The following is a 22,670-nucleotide window of genomic DNA, read 5'->3' on the forward strand; positions in this document are numbered from 1 at the left end:
ATAGTGTCAAATAGTGACATATTTTCTAAGTCAGCAAGAGCTCCCAGTGGCTTCTGGTGCTTTGGGACACACCTGACACACAGATAAATACACATACAAGCACAATAATTAAGCACTGAGCAGCATAATGCTGTCAGAACAATCTCATATCTTCACAAGAGTTCACAGCTGTGTCTGTGCACGACATCAAGCATTAAAGCTGGTTTTCTCCTTTCGCTACGTAAAGCACTTCATACGTAAAAGTTTGAGAAGCACTATAAAGTAGATTTACTTCATCGTTTTTAATGGAAATATTGAACAGCACCAAAGGCATCGTTGTACTAAACTGTTCTTACATTCTGCTCTGCCTCTGCTGTACTGACAGTGTGACCTGCAAGTTGTTAGTGTGTGTAAACTTGACATTTGATCTTAAAAATGAACTAGTCATTGCATTGAACATAAAAATATAGTGTGCTGATTAAAATGCTGTACTAGGGTTATGAACGGAGAAATTAAAGACACCACATGAACACAAACACACATACACTCAAATGTCGAATGAAAGAATGAACACAAACCGTGAAATAATCCATGCTAATCTCAGATAAGTCATACTTTATTTGAATTATCTTTATAAGAAGCATTATAAAAATATGTTTGATTTAAAGATACCTGCTATACAAGCATATACTGCACATCACTGTATTTTCATGTCAAAACATTCCATATCAGACGATACATAGGGTTTACTGCTGGCTAATCCGCATAAAAGACATCAAAATTTTAATATAGTAGCTCCTAAAATAAAGTAGACCAGCTGCATGCTTCATTTGTTCTCACTGTGTCAACGATTCTGACTGGATGAGATCTGTCCCTTAAACTCATTACTGTAGGGATTAGACAGAAAGGTTTCTCACCTGATTAGTCACAAACTTGACAGTTTACCATCCTGGCTTTGGTTTGAGTTGAGCAGAGGGTGTTTGAACCCATGTTTGCATAATAATCAAGATGCTTGACAGCCTTTCTCTTGCTGTCTGTCTCACTATGGCGGCAAAAAGAGAAGAACTTCCAAAGAGACCTAGTTTGCCTCCTGCAGTCAAGATATAGTTGTGGGATATGCTGAGTGAAGCACAAGCTGCATCTGCTGTCTGACAGCAAGTATTTTAAAAATGGTCTCTGTTTCAGTGTGTGCAAGTCACACCTGGTGAGAAATCATCAAGGCGATGCTGGGGTGTGTCCATTGTAGGAAATCTGAGGGATGCCATTGCTTGAGTTGTCAAGGATTTCCTAAAAATGAAACAAACATTTTTCAAAGACACGCTGAAGCGGAACAAGAAGTTATGTGTTTTTGTGCTCTAAAACCATCAGACTGTTTGCTGATATGCCCTACTTTTTCAGTCATCTCATGTGAATGGTGCAGCGAGTGTTCCCTCTCCAGGAACATCCTCTGCTGCTCAGAGCTGGCCAGTCGACAAGTCAGCCAAGTGGATAAGGTACAGGATGATATCCCTGGAGGAGAGAGGGAACAAGTTTTACAGAAATTCACAATCCTCTAAGTGCAATATTTAAAGATTTTATTAATGCACTCCCTTATTCAACCTGAACATGACATAGACACAATCTCTTTAATGATTCATGAGATATCTCAATTAAGGGAAATTTATATTCTGAATATTTTCCACATACCGTATATTTATCTTCATATTAAAGCAACTGTACATATTAATGCTAAGGTTAAGTTTAATTTGATAGAAATGTCAGATGGATACGGGACAGCGCTCATATTGTGAAGACTACATAACCCAGTGTGACTCCAGGCGAAGGTTTGTTAAGGCTATAGTCTGGTTCCAGCTGTAGTCTTACGCAGTCTGTGTTTTTTCCATTTCATTTACCCAGACAGGCCAGAGTCATGGCAGCCAGATGGATCGAACTCATCGAGTTTGGCTTTTTGCTTATTGCCCGAACAAACTGGAAGTTGAGAATCCCACCAATCAGGCCACAGATGCAGCACGCTGAAAAAAGGATCATCTGAAAGACACACAAAATAGAAAAATAGAAATAGAGAAATTTGAATGAAAACAGCAGAATAGCCCATCAATAGAAATGTAAACAAACTGGCTAAATGTGATGAGATAGAAGACAAACAACCGCCTAGATTTCATCTTTTTTCTTGTTGAAAAACAGATGTGGTGATGAGTAATACGCATCAGTCAAAACAAATCTCATTTCACATTAGAAAACTGGATCGCTCTCCAAGCAAACAGAAATACCGCCCAGCTCGTAAATGTGCTTTCATCGCTGACTTGCTGTGTTAATGCATGAGTGTGTCAAATTTGTGTTGGTGAGATTTTACATTACGTATTGTTAAATCAGTCACATGCTGTGGATGACCTCTTTCTGAACTTTATAACAAAAAATAAAAGAATCTGAGAATTACATTTTTTCCAGTACTCTGTTGTCAGAATAATAAAAACACTTCATGTTGATTGTGAATGCATGTGAGTGGGTATTGTGACTGCACTGTAGGTATTCCCTTATTGCTCCCTGATCAGATGCCGTTAGTGCCTTTAACCACATGGAAAAGAGCATCTCCGATTTCAGTCATTACCCAGAGAAGCATGGAAAGTGGCTGGCAGGGGTCCGGAGCCAAACCAACCTAATGCAATCATCATCCCACATGCAGAGAGGAAGAGAGGAGGATGGCAGAAGATGAGGACAGAAAGATAGACAGGATGAGAGCATTGAAATGGCATGGAGCATGAGACTAAATGGAAAAGGCAAACAGACTGACTGGAGTGATGAACAATAGGAAAGGCATGAGGAGAAAGACAAAAGCGAGGGGCAGATAGAGTAAGGCAAAGGGATGTTTGTTACAACAGATTGGACTGACATTGATCCATCATTAGTGCTCTGCCTGCAGGAGACAGAAAGTCAGAGAGAAACACGAGGACTTGGAGACACTAAGAGACTGTAAAAAAGACAGGGAGAGGGACAGAGAGAGAAGAGAGGTGACTGCTTGTCTCCTCTGATTTCCTCAGATGTCTAATTCTGAGCACACTGTGAGCACCTGCCTGCAGGACAACACACACACCCACCTCTTGGTGTCTGCACTCTCCTTGTAGTTTATGCAGACTTTGTTTGTGTTGCAAACATTAATTATACAGGGCATATTTGCAAAATTAAGAATATATTCTTATAAAGTGCACATCTTACATGTGTGTATATTTTATTTAACTTACATTTAATATCTTAAATGTAAGATATTTCCTAAAAGATGATTTTTATTATGTGTTAATGTCAGTTATTTTAATTTCATCAGTGTTGTTTGTCATAGGTTCTTCAGGGGACAAAAATAGTGTTTCTCAGTCTATTCCAAGTGAAAATCAGTGATATCAATAAATGAAAAAGTCTCAAAACTTGCAGCAGACAATTACACAAAAGAAAAGACTAATACAGCTCAGATGTCTGTGCAGGAAATATACAGCCAAACTTAGAGAGTCTGACCTGGCTTGGTGTGATGGTAATAATTCCAAGATTTAGCATTTGTCAGGATAGTCAACAGACCTTTTGAATAGTTTAAATTTAGATTAATTAGACTGTTTGTAGAATCCTCCTTCCTCTTGTCTTCATTCATTCAGAATTATCTGTTTTGGGCCACATCTTAAGTGCATCATTTCCCCAAGGAAAACCATACACTTCATTGATACTGATTTCCATTGTTATGCAGAAGACACCCGTTTGTATGCTTAAATCAAATCTGACACCATGAATGCTTCCTGGATTATGTTGTGACCAAAGATCACAAGCTGGGAAATGGTTTGTCCCCTCACGGTGGCTCGGCTTCCTTATTAGCGATGACCGAAAATTCAAAGAACTTCAGAGATGACTGGACAGATTTATCAGCTGGATCATGCACTTGAAAAGGATGGTTTGAGCACCCTTTATGCAGAATGTGAAGGCATGCAAAGTTTGGTAAGTGCCCCTAGGCTGACCCAGGACTACATAGAGCTGGAGTGTCCGAAGTCGGTCCTTGAGAACCAGCCCTGCAGGTTTTTAAAGCGTCCCTGCCCCAACACAGCTGATTCACATTAAATGGATCCAACATCCTATGACATTCTGCACAATGACTCATTAACTTGAGTCAAGTGTGTTGGAACAGGGGATACATGGAAAACTTACAGGATTGTGGCCCTCAAGGACCAGAGCTGGACACCTCTGACATAGAGAGATTGCAATTCAGAGTGACTGCGAGTTTCAGCTCCTCCTGTTACTGGGACTCTAAGACAGAGTAAATGATTTGGAGAAGAGATGAATGGATTTTTAGATCAATTAAGGTTTTGTTGTTGTTGTTGTCCTTCTTCTTCCGCTTCTTCTTTTTATCTCCTGGCGATTGGTGCTGTGGAAGTTCAATATTGTACCCCTCACAATGTTCAATTTTTTTTTAAATTGAATTTCATTTTCCGAATTTGTGTTGTGTTATAGCAAGTTTTTCGGTAATTTTGGAAAGTTTATATATATATATATATATATATATATATATATATATATATATATATATATATATATACGTGTGTATGTGTGTGTGTGTGTGTGCGTGTGTGTGCATATGTATATGTAGGGATTTTGAACTACTATATCTAAGAGATTTAGTACACTGTATATATGCATGTACTTACAATAAGACCCGTCCTTTTTCGAGCACACAGCACTCCACACATCCCACACAACAGGAACTGGAAAAAGACAAAAAATTATTTGGATCAATTAAAATAGAAAAAAACATAAACAAAACAAAACAAAACAAAGCAAATATACATTCTGAGTTTGTTATTTGAAAAAAGATCATTTAGGAAACCACAGCTGTTTTGCATTTGCATTACTATTTCCATATCCCAGTATCAAAAAGAAAAAAAAGATAATAAATAAGCTCTGTTGCTAACATTCCTTTCCATCTCCGAAAATAGTGTGTCATGGCATGGAGCCATATTGTCCCGGATGTCAGTAATTCAGACTGAACTGTAGCAGCAGGGTGTATTTGCTGGCAGAGCAAGCTTAATAATAGGACAGCACTGTGAGCTGTGAGCTGCATTGTTTTGCTGTTAGTTGCTGGAAGCAGTAGTGAGAAGATGTGTGTACTTTCCTGAGTTTGTCGTTTCCTCTTATCAGATTTGATTCAACTGCATGTCAGAGCTTTAAAGTAATTTATTGAAAACATGGTCACACCTTAAAAACCCCGGTTCTAACTCATGTTCAAGGTTTGTTCTTGACCTTTATCTTTCTCGGAACACAATTTTCACTGAATAGCCATGTCCTTCAGCAACATGTACGACTTTTTTCAGGCGACTCTAGTTTTAGATTGTCATGATGTGCGGATTTAGGTTCTGATTTTGCTTTGGCGCTTGTTAAAATTCATGCTTCTGCTTTCTGGTTTCATTAGTGTGTTCTTTGGCTTTCTGTTGCGTTTCCTTGAGTTCTTGTGTTTCACGCTGTTATGGTCTTTGTCCATTATAAATAAGGATTTGGTGCTTTGTTTTAGTTTACTTTTTGATTTGTCTTTGTTCCTTTTATTCCCTTATATATTCAGATAGGTTTTCTTTTCATGGACCCTCCCTATAATCTGACTCCCCCAGGTGCCACCCCAAATATAGACAATCAAAATCAAATATTTAGTGTAAACAAACTTTTGCCTGGATGAAGCTCAGATGGCTCAAGTTCAAATGAATGCAACATGTAATGTACTTCTACATGTTGCTCTATATGTTTTTCTACATCAAAACACCATGTTCTTCACAACGCAGCATTTTTCCAGAATCAACTTGCCATGTGTCTACATGGAAAATAAATTTATCTAAACTGTTTACACTTGATATATTTTGGTTTGAGTATTGAAAGTTTATGTTAAATGTATTTTAATTGTATCTTTTATTTATTTTTTTGTTTGCTTGTTTGTTTATTTATATTAGTATTTATTTTAGAATTCTGAAAAGACCTGAGTTTAACATTTTCTTCTTCATGTTTTACATGAGAATGACAATAAAGTTTACTTGTATTCTTGTATGAGGACGATGTGCCTAAACCACCAGATGTGACGAATGTGCAAAGCTAACTGACTGATATGCTAAAAAATTATTATAAAAAGTTCAAGACACTGAATACCCGCCACCCCGGCCTCTTCTTTCAAGCTAGTAAGAGAAACTACAGTTAACATCACAACAAGTACATTTTTTAAAATGAAACTAACTAAATTAATAAAAATTAAAGCAATATATGAGCTATGATAGCAAGCAGTCCTTTCGTTTTTGTACAAAACTCATTATGGATAAACTTTGCCGTCAACTTCTTGGAAACTTTAGCTTTAGCAGGTCACTAATCTATAACCAAAGGTTGGACAATCTACTTTAAATACAGGAGTCAGTCAGTCTGCAGGGCGGCTGACTTAGCAGACAGACAGTTTTGAGATTGACACATGCATGTCACATTTCATAACACTTTCATCTTCAACAGTATTGTTGAGTACACACACTCCCACCTGCATGTGCACTTGCAGAAACTAACTGCATCTAAATAGATTATCTAAGCTAAAACAAACAACAACAACAAAAAGCTAACGCTACATCTTCATCTGGCAGCAGCAGTAACAGAAGCAGATTCAGTCAACGTCTGCATCTGAATCTAAACTTGTTTCAGATGTTGTTCAACAGCTAAATCTAGACAATGAGGCTGAAAGCAGAACTGTAACAAGAGGAGACATCTACAGAAGACTGAGAGGATGATCAGGCGTAATAACTTTGACCCCCACTCAAGCACTGACGAGCAGTTCAAGCATGAATTAATGAAACCAATCTTTAGGTCCAGCTGAGTGGCTGTGTGAGTGACATTATCATCAAATAGCACATGCAAGTCTTCTGAACACATCCACAAACAATCAGATGAAAGTTTCCTAGATGAGGAAATTAAATCTAAACCTCTCAAACAAATTCCTCATGTAAACTGTAAAGATGTTTCTTAGTAGCATCAATAAATAAAAATACATTTTCAAAGGAAATTGGTACTTTTTAGGGAAAAGGCTACATTTCTCTCCTTAATTTTAAAATGTTTTTAAACATTTGATCAAATCAGTGTTAAACTCACAAATATCTGTAAAATAATTCATTGTAAGCCTTCCACCTCCAGTAATCGTCCATTACAAAATAACTTTTAAAGAATACATATTTGTTTTCTCTTACAAGACCAAGATACTTATCCTTCCTGGAAGTAAGTAAGCGGAAAAGTAAAGACAGAAATTGTCCCCAAGACGTACACAGAGTCCACTCCAGACCGGAGAAGCGTCTCCTTGCTGCGGCGTCCCCTCCCGGACCCAGCTGATACCCACGGCTCCCAGAACGATGCTCGCCACACCCAGGCCGACTTCCAGCACGGAGAGCAGGAGCAGGCTCCACAGGATTTTGCGGCTGGAGCACATCCTGCCGCGGGCATCTCTCCAGCTCCAGCAGGAGAAGGCGAACAGATGGCGAGAGAGGAATCTCTAGTGCTTCATTCCCAACTGGATAAAATAGTGCTTGAAAAAAAAGTAGATCTAAACAGAAAAGAAAGTCGGGGGGGAACTTAAAGATCAGGTTAACAACTGAAAGAAGGAACAACTGGCTCTGCTGTTGGATGTTGTGAAGAGAGAGAGAGCGCTCGCGCTGAAGTTCCTCCGCTGCACAGTTGCGACTGCGCCGCATGGCGCTGTCCAAGGTACCTAAGCGCCACTGCAAACACGCACGCACATTTCCTGCCACGCACACATAGACAGGATTCAGGAACGCCGCCAGGAAGCCAGGGGTCTATGCTTCGCCTCCTTGTGGAAACGTCCCAAAACCACATAGTTGGGCAGACGCTCATTCAGTCCAAAAGGCTCATTCAGCTTCTACCACAACACAAGACTTACAGAGTTCATTTTAAAACAGTAAACGGACATGAAATTATTTGATAAGACAATGAAGTTCTTCCTGCAGCAGCAGAGTTAAATGACTCAACCAAGCCACATTTTACAGTTTCGGAAAAGTACCTACACTCCTCATGATGTTTTTTTCTCTTTCTCACTTCTTTTTCACACACACACACAAAAATGTCTGTATAGGTACATTTTATGATTATTTCTTTTAATTTAGATTGAGAAAAAAAAGGTTCACAGTTAAATATAATACAACCTGTTTGAAGAAATATAGACCCCCACGAGCTTCTCATACTAAGGAATTTTAATATGACATAATGGTTTTATTAGATTCGTCATTTATTGATGATAAAACCCTAAAGAACACAATCTCTTGTATCACATTTTTGTGCATCATCTTATAAGAATTCGTGTCAGCTGGAACTTTGGGACAGGTAGCTTAAAATAAGAATAAAACACAAGTGTTTCAGTGTTATATTTGCTTTATACTTTAATATGATATAAATATAATTCACATTTATTATTAATGACTACCAATTGGTCCATTAGTGGTAGCATAATTCCAGCAACCACTAATGGAGATTAGATAATGGAGAAGGAACTGGACTGTTGTTATGGTTCTGTGTTGGACATAGAGGACCAAAAAACAAAACAAAAACAAAAACAAAGAAAAACAAAACAAAAAAAAAACAAAAAAACAAACAAACAAACAAACAAAAAATGGACGATGTTGGGCCTGTAGATGATTGCTAAGGATGCGGTAAACAAACTGCAGGAGGGATTGACAGCAGGTGAGTCCACAGGCAATTTCTTGGCAAGAGATCCGTAGAAAAAGAATAGAGCTTAACAGACTGTTAAGGATTTTCCAGATGCATATGAAACTTTGTCCTCCAAGGTTGGAGTTTCTCTTGCTTTCAGATCCTTCAAGATATCCAGTTTTAAGTGTTGCATAAGCACATTACCATGGTTGTATTCAGTGAGGCTTTTGTCTTTTCCTGTTTCTTTTTGTTGTGTGTTGTCCTTTGTGTTGTACGATTAGCAAACCAGCAACATCACTGTAGCTTGAGGTTAGAAAAAACATGCGGTTTGGGGCCAGTAGGCCAGTATGCCAGTTTGGGTTTAAGTTAAGTGGAAATTTTCTGAAAACCACATCAGGTTTGTCCCTTTGGTGTGCAAGGTTGTCTGGCTGGTTTGTAACCACTAACAAGCTGGAAAGACTGGCCTGCTTTGTCAGCCCTGCTTAAATAAGCCAATGTGAGGATGACATTTTGGAGGTGGAAATGTTTTATAGTACATTATAAACAAGTCCATTATTCCAGCCAGAATTTAGGTCAATGTCAAAATGACTCATAAAAAACAGAAACAGGCAGCAGAAAACATCTCAAGCCTGCAAGGAAAGATAAACGTAGTGACACAAACTTTCACACCACATTTCTACAGATAATAGCAAAGAATTGTCCAGAGTCTCAACAAAATGTAAACTCCTAAGAATTTAAAAATGTTAAAACAACATAAATGCCAAATTTTGACAGTAGTGACCATTTTTATCGCAACAAACTAAAACATTTGATTTCACTTGATCTGATATGAACAAATTTAAATAAATCTTAGCTTATGGAAAATGCTCATTTCTGCTGACATTAAGCAAATGCTGCAGCTATTTATTAGCTCAACCATAGCTAAGTGATACTTGACTTTTTCATTACCAGAAAATCAGAGACTTTAATTACATAACAAAAAAGTGGTTTTTATTGCAATGTTTTAAAGTGGAAAGAAAAAGACAATTAAAAAAATCCTCAATTGTCCGTGTAGATGAATGAATACTTACAATAATTATCTAAACTATGTTGCATATACTGTATTTACCTGTGTGGGCATGAAACTCATAACAACACTCAGTCCTTTAAGCTTATTAAACAATTATTTAGTACCTAATATTTGCACCAGTATTCTTCTAAGGCACTTTCCTATTATATTTACTGTTATTTTGGGAGAAAAAGTAGAAAGCATACAATTTTCTGTACCAACCTGCTGTTTGGTTGGTTTTGAGCAATAAAAAACATTTCATTATACTTCAAGGGATGACTGTTGTATCTCATTTGGAGGCTGGAGGATTTGGATAATGAGGTTAAAACAACAGCACAACAATATATACATTTTGCTGTCATCCAAACCACATGCATGAACAAAATACAGAATTCATGTTAATACCAAAGTTCCCTTTTTCATGATTAATATGCATTTTTCCTGACAGCAGGCTCCAAAAAAGTCTTTACAATATCCTTATTATGTGTTGTATAAGTAAACTTGTAATTATCTTTTAAGAAATGTGGATAAACTTGTAGTCTTTTTTAAAAAAGAAAATGTGTGAGTTTCTGCTCTGATTGAAGTTGAGATTTTGTTTTGCATTCTTTCAGATTTCCACATCTTTCCCCTGCTGGTAGAGGCGGTAATAGATTCAGCAGTATTGAATGCATGGCTATAATGATAATGATGAATGAATGAATGAATGAATGAATGAATGAATGAATGAATGAATGAATGAATGAATGAATGAATGAGTCTTCTGGAGCCTATACGCTTAATAAAAACCTTCCCGATCAGGCTTTCTTTGGGTGTGCACATCAGAGGTTCTTAACTGATCAATGATCAATCGACACATCGCAGCAAGCAGCAACTAAAGGATAAAGAGGCTGTTACTGTAAGCTTTGTAATTCCAGATGTGTGTTTACATTAAATGTGCACATTCAGTATAATCAGACTTCACATGCAACAAAAATATCCGTCTACTTGATCGTAGATAAAAAGTAAAATGCCTTATAGACTGATACAAACATATGGACTATCTGTGCTGTAGTAGAAGTGACAGTCCTGACTAGTTTATGGTCACTGTGATGTTACAGTCTGCTGAGGAAAGCTACATTGACCTTGACATACTATCCTGCATCAGCAATGTTTACACACATGCTGCCCCTCCATAATTAAACACAGGTGTAGCGCCTGTAATTCTTAAAGAAGCCCACAGTGAGGTACGCTCGTGGACAAATGAACCAAACAAAATCAGATAGTGGTTTCTGTTTCACTAGTTTTTGCCTGCATTTGATAGTGTTTTGTGGTTTCAGCTTATTTTAAGTACAAGTGAACAAGAATTTACTGACCCATGCTCAAAGTTTAATCTTGACTTTAAGACAAACTTTCAGCTTCAGTCTTTTTTTTTTTTTTAAATTATTAACGAGGAAACAAAAGCAAAATTTTAGTATTACATTCCATTAACATGTTTCCAATGATAATTTGAGTTTTTTATCTTTTGATTTGCCAATACAAAACCTATTCACACTAATCCCAAAGTTATTCCATGAGAAACTCACATTCTAGTTGTGTATAGTAAGCCTTGGAAGCATGTTTATCTTTAGAGAAAACATCAATATTAAAGTGAAATAATTCCTTTAGGGAATCCTTGATGGGTCGTCGATTTTCAGTCATGTTTGTAAAACATTCTTTTTTACAGCAGCAGCTTCAATAGAAAGTTGCGGGTGGCCCGGCCCAGCAGATATTTTATTCGTCCAGAATGAAATGCTGCCCTTGGCCTCTTGTGTGTGAACTGTAGGTTTGGATCAATGGCAGACTTGATGACACACTAGATTTTTTCTTCTCTCTCTACTTCTCTCTATGCATTCAGTGCTTCATCTCCACCATCTTAGCCCCTTTTTATCGTTTCAAACCGCACCAACAGAATTTAATTAAAGGTGTATTTTTCAGTGTCTGCAAGCTATTGATCGTAACCCTACATCTTTTCTTATGTGCGCCCCCATCAATGATCTCAATCAGAGCTACAGTTGGTTACAGTATAAACATCTGGATCTTTCCAGTGCTGAATAATCCTGTGCTAAAGTCTATTTTTTAAATAAATTTTGCTGATGACAAAGCAGCAAAGCTTTCCATCTATTCATAAAAGTTTTATTGATATTTTATTGATCGATAGAAGATGATGTACACTGTAGTACTCACTTTCATCATCAGTCAGTACAAAAGTGATAGATAGAAAGTTAGACAGACAGACAGACAGACAGACAGACAGACAGACAGACAGACAGACAGACAGATAGATAGATAGATAGATAGATAGATAGATAGATAGATAGATAGATAGATAGATAGATAGATAGATAGATAGATAGATAGATAGATACTCTGCTGAAGCTTTTGAAATACAAATTAAATCCTATTAAACTCATTGACAGGGCTGCATAGTGAGTGTGTATGTGTGTGTGTGTGCGTGTGTGTGTGTGTGAGAGAGACAAGGCACTCAACTGTACTATATTTAGCTTTCTGCTTGGCTGTTGTCTTCTTCCTGTTGCTCTCCAGTTACTTGAGGAATTCAAAGGAAGACTTGGTCATTTATTATGTGAGCTTATCTGTATAATTATTCTTAAAATGTACAGTTCTGACGCTACACTGCAGAAAACTGAGACTTTGGGAAAAAGAATAATGCATTTCAATACTGTTTTTTGACATCTGTTGCCTTGGCTTGAGGAAGCAGCAGGGTGGAGAAACACATAAGATATATAAGCTTCTATTCCACTAAGTGGTTGAAAATAGGAGATGTCTGGAGGTGCCTGGAACTATGATGTCCCCAGAGGCTTATTATATGCCTCTCAGTAATGCCATCCTCTCTAAACTGTGAGTATGTGTCAGTGGGGGGTATATGGCTGCTGGGTCCCTAATGAGCCCATAGCACTGGGCAAATATCAATCTGTCATCACTCCCAGCAGACAATATAAGTAAAGGAGATTGAAGGTGCCAACGGTAACTTGGAGAATATCTTTGTACATTTGGGATGAATTTTAGTAATCTGGGACAAGTGTGGCTTTTGTGACACAGTTCAATTTCTAACTGCAGTTCCTTAGATATTTTCCACCAATAATAACAACACAGAGAAAAGAATGTAGATACCAAAGACTTAGGCTATATGTCAAGTTTATTTCAGGCATGCACCATTTCTACTATCATAAAGACAAATAAATTTAACAGAACTGAACGGCATATGATTTATTTAAGATAGAAATTACACCTGCAGCATAGAGTAGCTTTCAGTCCCTGGCAATTGTTTCTAATGTTTATAAGCACTTTTTAATTAAAGCGTGGTCAGAGAGAAGAAGAAAAAGTTAATGGAGATATTACAAGTGTGCTATTGTTGCCTTACTTCCATGCAACCTATTTTTGCCTGTCTCTCCCTTCAGATTTATACACTTTGCAGTGAGACATTTCCTTAAAAAAACTAAGTGTGTTGTTTTCCTTACAATAGAAACCATAAATGTTGCCACTGAAGTAAATATGTTCAAATTAACAGCGTAAATAATTATTTGAAGTGGGACTGCAGAAAAACTAGACAGTATTCACAACTTTCCTTAATTTGTTGTCTATTGTCCATTTATGTATGTTACCCAGTGTTATTAAAAAAACATATATGTCCAAGCTCCATGGTTTATTTATAACTATGATGGAAGCCAGGATGCAGTAAGTGCCAAAGATCACTGTCTCAAAACTAAGCTGATTATTTTGACAATATCTTTAAATTTTAAGTCCTTTTGAGTCACTAGCTCTTCAAGTAAGACAACGTTCTTATTTAAGGAGTGTAATCTTTAACAGCTAAACATCTTTGCTGCTTACATTATCTTCCCCTGCCACTGTTGTCACCACTGAGCAAATTTTAAGATGTGCTGGGATACAACCAATGGAGTCTTCTCAGCCTAGAAAAAGGAAGCATTTGTAATTTTCAAAATGGAGCAGCTTTTCATACACTTCTGAGACACAGTTTGTCCTAAAATGCAGCCTTAGAAGGATGCAGTCCTTGAGTTGGACAACCAATGTGACTCAGGCAGTGCTCTTATTAACCTGTAGTTAACTGTAAACTGAATTCCAGAGAATTCAACTAAATGAAGGCAAGGCAAGTTTATATGGTGCATATATATAAAATGTAGCTTTAGGTTACATAATATAAAAAAATTTAAAGAGTGGTGCAGAAATTCAAAACAATATTAAGACATAATTAAAAAGGTGTGCAAAAGGAACAATAAAATATATAAACTTTTATGAAATAACTAAATTAAAATTATTTAAAGCAAGCAACAATCTAGATTAGTTAAACGATACAGGGCAGGTTTCATGTAACCTGGATTTAAAGGCATCCATAATTGGATTTTTTTAATCTATTTTGTGACTGACTGAAAGTCAGTTTAAAGATTTTAAAATAAAATTAAGTAAAATTTCACATCGTTCATATTTAAAAAAAAAAACTTAATTCAAAGGCAATGGAAGAACTGGACAATGAGTTCACTGTAAGTTGTTGTTTGCTTGGGTTAAAAAAATTTAAAAAGAGGGCTAATTTGCTGAATTCATTATATTTAAGAAGATTTATTAAACAACAAAACTCTAAACTAAATAGCTGATTATCTTTGGAAAACAGCTGTTTTTGACTAAAACTAGTAAATTAGCAAGTTAAGCTAATGTTCGTTTGGCTAGCAGAGTTGAGTAACTTATATGTTAGCTGTACTTAAATTACCCCAAAGGCAGAAATAGGTGTTTTGAAATAGAAGTTAATTAGTAATAATGGTTTGAGCTGAAATATATTCTTTGACAATAACGTTACATTACATCGTGCCATTTTGTTAGTTGCCTAACTAACCGGTAATCCAGCACTGAACTTAAGCTCAGCGCAGATTTTTCCTCCTGTCAAGTTGCTGGTAAAATCGGTCTAACCGTGAACCATGATCTATTTGGTTCAGTGAAGTTTGTCTGATTAGAGAAATAAGAAAACAAATTATTTATAAAAAAATATTTAACATGCAAGTTGATTTTTAACCTGCAGGGTGTCATTGCTTTGCTCCTCTATTATTATTTTCTCTAAGTCATTATTCAAGACATTCTACAATAAAAACTTCAGACAACATAATATTTTATGTTCATTTACTTGTAAGTGAAACTAAATTTAAAAAAAAAGAGTAATTTTCACATGATATATAAAAGAATAAAGCAAACATTCAGTGTAGAGTAGAGTAGCAATACACACAAACACAAATGTTAGGATATAAAATCTTGCATAGACAGCAGTCTGCCACTTAAGTCATTCATGTGAGAGGGTGTGTTATACACACATCATTACTTCTGAGTATCAATCCATTCAGGTTCACTTTACAATGAGATATTTTTCAGGCACAATTCACGCTACATTTGAAAGGTTTTATCAGTAAAGCACAAGAAAACACAGATGCACACAATCACTTACACACAGGTGTAATATATGTACTTCATATTTTCAATAAATCCTATAGTATATGTAAGTATTTTAACCAAAGCTCATACTTCCAAGGTCTCCATATGGTGTGTTATTTTGCCTCTCTCTTTCCCACTTTAAGTGGCACAAGGGTCTGTGGTGAAACGTGCAGCTGACACAATCTTTAGCTCCAGATGTTGCAACACAAATACATTTTTACTATATCTACGTGATTCCAGTTTTTCTGTATTATATATACTGTATTTACAAAACAAAGACTCATGAAATGAAAATGAACTGGAGACACTGCTGAAGAAGAGTGGAAGATAAAACAGCCGAGCAATGAAATAGAAGAAAAGAGAAAAAGATGCAGTCAATCAATACACACATCCGAGTGTACTCTAACAAAAAAGAAAGAAAGAAAGAAAGAAAAAAGGTTTTTAAATCAATTCCCTTTGTGGGGCTCACAGAAAAGAGGGTTCTCTGTCCGTCTGACTATTTTTGGAATCTCACTTTATGCCCTTTGTCATTGTTATCCCCTCCATTTATATACAGAAGAAGAACAAAGCTACCAATCAATATGATTTTAGAATTAAACATGTAAGATGTATGTAGTTTTGATTTTGATTTGATTTATTCCAGATATGTCTAAATAACTAATTACCCTGTTAACATGAATGAAAAATAAAGTATTGGTGCTTACTAGATAAATAATAGGCTGCCAAGCTAACAATACACCATAAAATTAAAAATCTGGCACAACACTTACCTGGGGGGATGCCATGGTGAAACCAGGTAAAGCTAGAACAATGAAAAACTCAAAGCTTCCACTGGCTGTTTACCAAATAATGAATTATATGACTGCGCTGTTCATCATTTACCTAAAGTCTTTTTAACTTATCTTTCTCCTCATCAGTAACTGGCTGGACAGACTCCCACAAGATGAGAAAAGCCAAGAGTGGGGCAGTTTCCAGGGAGGCCACCGCCAGCAGCAGCGTTTTGTTTTCCATGTGAGTTGGGAGTCACCGGCAGTCCAATTGTTGGTTTTGTTTTTTGGTTTGGGGAGCAGCCCAGATCCTACGGCCCATTGCGTGGCAGGTTTGGGATCTGCGCCCCTCTTTTATTTACTTTGGCCGAGGCTCCCTTCTCCTTTATTTCTTTTGTTTAAATAAATTTCTTTTAAATCGTAGCTACTTGGTGGTGGTCTCTGATATGTTATGATGCCTTCACTTTGAGCCTTGTTCGTATTGAGACTGTAACATCTGATTGTCTCAGAGTCATGATTATAAGAAACAGATACAATGTAAAAAACATCCCTTCATGTAGTCTCAATAATGCACCTGCACTTTGGGAGGAATAGTTATACTGGATAACTATAAAAGTTTTAGCCTATCAACCACTGATGATGAATCTACTGCTAAACACAGCTGGAAAAGCTGAATGCAATACTATATAAGTTTCCTTGTTTTGATTCCACACTGACGTTCATTATGCATATTCCTGGAGCTGTCATTGTCATGTAGCATCTAAACTTGCAGAAACCACACTTCACAACTCTTTATCCGGTCCGAGGCTTCATGTAATAGTTGCATTTTGCTTTACAGCACCGTGTGACATGCCAACAACTGGATATTAGTACACTAGCAGTTTAGAAAGCACACCATGGATTATTCAGCACAGAAACACATGAGGACATTATCGAAGCGAGCTAGAAAAATAACAAGAAAGGTGACTGAGCAAGATATGAGTCAACATCCGATTAGCTTTTACTGAATGACGAGAGCTAAGGGAAGAGACAAGATGTAAGACAGATGCAGAATTAGCCTTATTTAAGGAAGTAGGCAAACTTTTTTTATACAGCACCTTTCAAGATTAAAAAATTAAAAGTTTCTAATAAAACAAAACAAACATGAAAAAAAAGTTTTAACATAAGCAAATTTTTAAAAGATCCATTTTAGCTGTTTTTAAGTATTTTTTAAGTGTTGTTTTATCAGCAGTAAGCACAGCTTAAAAAAAAAAACAGTTTAAAAGTTTTTTTTTTGCCATAAAATTGGTATCAGACTGCCTCAAATGACACTTAATTTAGATAGATCAATTTGGTCTGTACAAAAATGTATTGTTCTAGGATTGTTTCAAACCTGTACAATGATATTGTAATAAGGGAGAGATATACAACACTACTGTAAAGTAGTCATCCACAAATCTTAAGCTTGATATCCTTTAACCTTACTCCTGAAACCTGGATCCATAAAACACTCCACCTCCTCCAGATCCTGACAGGCCATCTTGACAATGAGACTGTGTCAGTCAAAGATCACATGGATAACTCTCTTAATTAATGCCTCTGTGGTGAGGCAGGTTAAAGGACCAACTAGCTTGTATGAAAAATTGACACACTGTCTATGTAAAGTGACCAATTAGAGTGTCTGTATGTCTGTTAGTGATTGTGTGGACAGACTGAAAGTGTTTCACCTTTCCACTTTGAGCATGATGAGACACAGGACTTTAATCGCCTGTCAAATTTTTCAAGAAGCACGAGGTCTCATTTTATTTTTCATGATTTAAGCAAAGCACTTTCTCATTATCTTTCACGTGTATGTGTGTGTATATGTGTAGACTCTTAGCAATGATCATGCAGTGTAAAAATGCATCTCTTCCACCTGCAGGAAATGTATTGTATTCAGTGCCAAGAAACTGGTGGAGGAATGTCCTTGAACTCACAGTACAAAAACACCTACATCATCATGCACCACTCATGGGTACTGACTTCGCTTCCAGTCTCCACACAGAACCACATTTTAGTCAAAAACAGATGGAAAAGAAATCCCATGATTTTGGTGTAGGGGTAATGATTGATCACTTGCCAAGTCAAAGACCAGTCAATGCCCTACGCACCCTTTTCTGGGATAAATCTATTTTTGCTCTTCTCATGACTGAGTTAGTCAATAATGTAATTTCAGCAACTAGCTCTACTCTCTATCAAGCATTGTTACAAAGATTTGACTTCCCAAAAAGTATGCTGTGAAAACATCAAATGCACCGGATTAAAAAAAAAAAAAATAGATGTTACTTATATGTTAAATTATAAGCACCAGTAGTGAAGCTTGGTCCAGCATAGGAATAATAAATTATTGATTATCAACATGTTTGATCCATAGGTAGGCCGAGAGAGACTGTTTGTGGTCTCAACATCTTCACATAACGAGGACTGTTTTCAAGTGATAACGGGATAATTTATCTCTTTATTTCAAGAAAACAAACTTTGTTTTCTCAACATTACGAGATGATTAAAATGTAACTACACCACCTACTTTCTGTGTAACTCCACCCACTAGCAAATTTGACAAACGCCTGAAACTGCAAGGGTCAGAGTGGGTGGGACGGGATGCACAGGCAGAAATGATTAACAGACAGCAGCTCAGCTCACTTGCAAGACGCAAAGCGAGATTCACAAAGCACCTACGCCACAGAGCGTTATGTGCACTTTTCCACACACAAATCCTGGATAACAACATGCTTTATTCTTGCAGACAAACACACAGTTCTAAGAGTAAACAGTTTACAGAGGTAACACATGCAGTCATTATTGCACAAATCACTGTGTTTTTCTTCACTAAATCCTGCTTTATAAGGTCATGAGTCAGAAAAAGATGCTTTTTAGAAGTCAAATACATGTTGAAAGTTAAAGGTGGAGCTAAACAATGCAGCTACACTTTTTAGATGTTCTGCAGTGGTTGATACTTCTCATGGTCTCCATTGATTCAGTCATATGACAATGTGTGCAAAGTAAAGGGGGATAAAAAAAAGGAAGAAAAAGCAAAGGAAAATAAGTATGGGAACATAATCATAATCATTATGTTTCAGATGGGTCTGCATTATTTTTAAGCTGACTTAATGGACTGTAATCGTTTCTCTTTTATTTTCCCACCTTTGCAGATCATCCTATGTCTCTTCTTTTTTCCACTCTAGTTATGTTTTTCTATATCCTGCATACAACGATGCCTTTAAGTTACTTAAAGTGTGAATGTTTTTTTTTTTTTTTTTTTTTTGAGCCTAAAAAGGCTTTTTACATTTATTCAAGTGTGGCTTGTGCTTGATCCTCTTGTCACAGTCAGCGTTGCCTGAACCACTAACCTTCGACAAATAATGTTTAAACCATGCAAATAAATTGGAAATTCCCCCCAAAATGATTTATGGTGACATGATTTATTTAAAAAGAAAAATTCCCGGCAGCTGCACGAAGAGAATTATTGACATCAGAAATAGCAGCAGCAGTTCCCAGATGCCAATTGGCTACAAGCCCTTTATCATGGATGTTTTGTGCATGCACAATGGAACATTTTTAAAAGTCAGTAGATGTCAGCAGTCAGCCATGTAGAACAAATCCATTCACTGATGCAAAAGTTTAAAATGGCAGATGCCACTAATTAAGCACAAACATTGTTCAACACCACTATTACTTGGAGAAAGGCATTACCTGCAATCAGTCTCACCTGTCAGTAAGATGACTGTTTAGTTATGGTTACATTATCACCTTTAAATTTTCAGCAGCCATTCATGCTTTATACAATAAAATACAGGAAATGCTAATTCAATAATAAGGCCATCTAAAAGGAAGTGAAAATACTTGGGAAACATAATGCATAATTTTGCAGCTGATAAAAGTTTTATTTTATATATATATATATAGTACACATAGTTTGATTTTGTATTTTTAAAAGGTTTACACAGACCCTCAGGGACAAATAAAGTTGTTTGAATTTGAATTTGAACAGATGGTGGGACATGCCTTGTTGAAGCAGTCTTTCTAACATTTCCTCTCTTATAGGTTTATAAACAGTGTTTACTGATTTGTTCCAAACTTTCAAACAACAAACTTTTGTTATTTTAGACTTTGCTGTGACACTGTGAAAATTACGTTCTGGATCTATTTCCTGCTTTTCCTAAGTTGTATCTCTCAGCATTTGAGCAACATCTGCTGTGTGGGCAACAGGCCTGCCAAGTAAACAAGGTCCTTATAAACTATTAAACACTTCAGCTCAGGGACCGCATACACAAGGCATGCATGCATTAAAGCAAAGATGCACAAATGCAAGTACGTTTGAGGAGTAACCGAGAATCCCAGTGCAGAGTCGGTGGCCTCTTTTTTCCCCCAGCCACAGTGAAATTTAATCTCTCTCTCCATCCTCTGGAAGGAGGTTGTACGCTGAAACATCAGCCTGTTCATGTCCCTCCTGGCATACTGATGAATGACTTAGTAAGCACAGCGCAGGCCAACCTGATTCAGCTCCACTACAGACAGCTGAAACTTTAAAATATGTTCTTTTTACTGTGAAGTGTGCAGTTATGAAAGCAATTACAGTTTTCTTTTTACTGAGCAAAACTCAGGTGCTTTCTGAGTCTCCAGTGCTGCAACTGACCTTTTTCTGCATCTGTACAGTCAGGAAAACCTACAAAAATATTACCACAGAAACCTAAAATGCACCTTTACGTCTTTCTGTATGTGTCTCTTTTAAACCTGTCAGTATCATGAAACTTTAGACAATAGTGAAACAATAAAAAGTGTGCTAAGTATGAGTTCTTTTCCTTCCTAGCTGACTTAATATTATGACCACTGTTTACAAGTTGGCGCCACTAGAGGTCCCTGTTACATAGTCCACAAGTAGGATATTGACTGACTCATAAACTGTGTCTGTAATTAACAAGTGTATTTATTTTACTTTCCAAATCCTCATGACCATAAAATTTCATAATAACCATAAAATATTAAGTCAACAGATGTTTAGTTTTAAATTAAATCTTTGAAATGCATAAATATATATGTTTTTTTAGGCCTATACCTAAGAGTTTTTTTTTTTTTTTTTTTTTTTTTTTGCCCACAGGGGACAACACAACAAAATAACAAGAGCAAGTTGTGATTTCACTTGTACAGTAATATTAAATGGGAGGAACCTGATTTTAGTCAAACTCTTGAATGTGCACATCCATTCTGAGGGTGAAAAGTTTGCTTTGATGTTTTCGTTCTCCACCTCACTTCTGGTGGAGCCCTAACCAAAGGAGCAGCCCACTAGCAGACAAAGAAACTGGTTCACCCAGGAAGGAAACTCCCTGTTTTCTCAAAGGACGTCAGTCCAAAGTCCACTTCAGCAGCTGTGAGTGTGTTTGTCTGTGTTTCTGAGAGAGGAGGAGGAAAGAGAGTTTTGTGTCAACAGACACATAGCTGCTTCCCCTCAAGGGTACTGTAAAGAATCAAAGGCTGAGTTTCATACTGATACTGCACAGTTTTGTTGAGTTATTGAAAACAACCTCCTCTAACAGTCTCACAGCAGTTTTTAACTTCCTGTAGTATTTTCAGGTGTGCTGCCAGTATGAAAGAAATTTGACAACTTGGAAATAACCTAAACTAAAGAAAAGTACTTCTCTTGAGAAATGATAGACCCATAAATGATAAATTGTATGTAAAGAACACCAACAGACTGAACAAACTCATTATAAAGTCAGAGCTCGTCATCAGGATGAAGCTCCTCTCTGCCTAAAGGAACGACATCCCCCTGGACGAACACACAACCAGGACTGAACTGACTATTAAGCCAGCACCATGTGCAAACTTGTATATATGTATACATCTATGTGTGTGTATAAGTATGTAAAGTAAACCTAAAAATGTAATATTTATATATAAATATATATGTGTTTAACTTCTCATATGTAAATATCAATGTTAATTATTATGAATATTTCTTGTCTTTTCAGTTCTTGTTGTTCTGTTGATGCTGCTACAACAATTCGGTTTTCCTGGGCTGATTTCTGATTCTGATATTGGGAAGGAGAGGGGCACAAACATGGATCAACTCACAAACACAGTTGAAGAGATGGTGTAATAGCTTCCTGAGGCTGTTGGCTTCCCCAGAGATGAATACATGTTTCAGGCCTCAGCCAACTGTAGGACACTACATACGGTGGATGCAGAGCAACAAAAGAAACACAAATATATTTACACCACTCCCAGTACTCCCATTATACTCCCAGTGCCTTATGTCATAACCAATATGTTTTATGACTCACATGGTTATGGTGCACTTAGCCTGTGTCTTTTAATCTTGTAACTTCACAATATCACTCCACATTGCTCTCCTTGTTACAATTTTTAGATAACAGATTTCTGCCTTTCTTCTCCTTAGCCTGCCTTCGTTTGAACTGGAACAGAGTCATTATGTTCCTGAGTGCACTGCAAGTTTATCCTGTAAATCACACTAAGTTGCTAAATTTAAACCTCTTCAAATGCCTGTTTTAACATTTCTTGGCAGTTCCATAAATAGAGGCAAATTTGTTATCATGTAGTTTCGTTCATTTTGATGTCCATGTGCATGTAAGTGCATCTGCACCAATAACAGAAAGCAATCACATTGGCTGCATCCTAGAACCTGGAAAAACAACTGGACTTTTTTTTTTTTCCTTGGTTCTTGCTGACATGTCACCTCT

The 22,670-nt window shown here is 36.8% G+C and overlaps 1 protein-coding gene across 1 annotated transcript; it reads right to left on the reverse strand.

Annotated features, from left to right (window-relative positions):
• Positions 1–586: 586 nt before the first annotated feature.
• LOC121657147 (transmembrane protein 196) lies at positions 587–7,659 on the reverse strand. The gene is made up of 5 exons (XM_042012534.1): positions 7,280–7,659; positions 4,656–4,712; positions 1,872–2,007; positions 1,370–1,488; positions 587–1,266 (listed from the first exon to the last, which is right to left on the reverse strand). Exons 1-5 carry the CDS (start codon positions 7,439–7,441, stop codon positions 1,195–1,197), a joined length of 546 nt encoding a protein of 181 aa, XP_041868468.1. The 5' UTR covers positions 7,442–7,659; the 3' UTR covers positions 587–1,194.
• Positions 7,660–22,670: the final 15,011 nt, after the last annotated feature.

The sequence above is a fragment of the Melanotaenia boesemani genome, chromosome 17 (assembly GCF_017639745.1).
Source record: "Melanotaenia boesemani isolate fMelBoe1 chromosome 17, fMelBoe1.pri, whole genome shotgun sequence".
NCBI lineage: Eukaryota > Metazoa > Chordata > Actinopteri > Atheriniformes > Melanotaeniidae > Melanotaenia > Melanotaenia boesemani.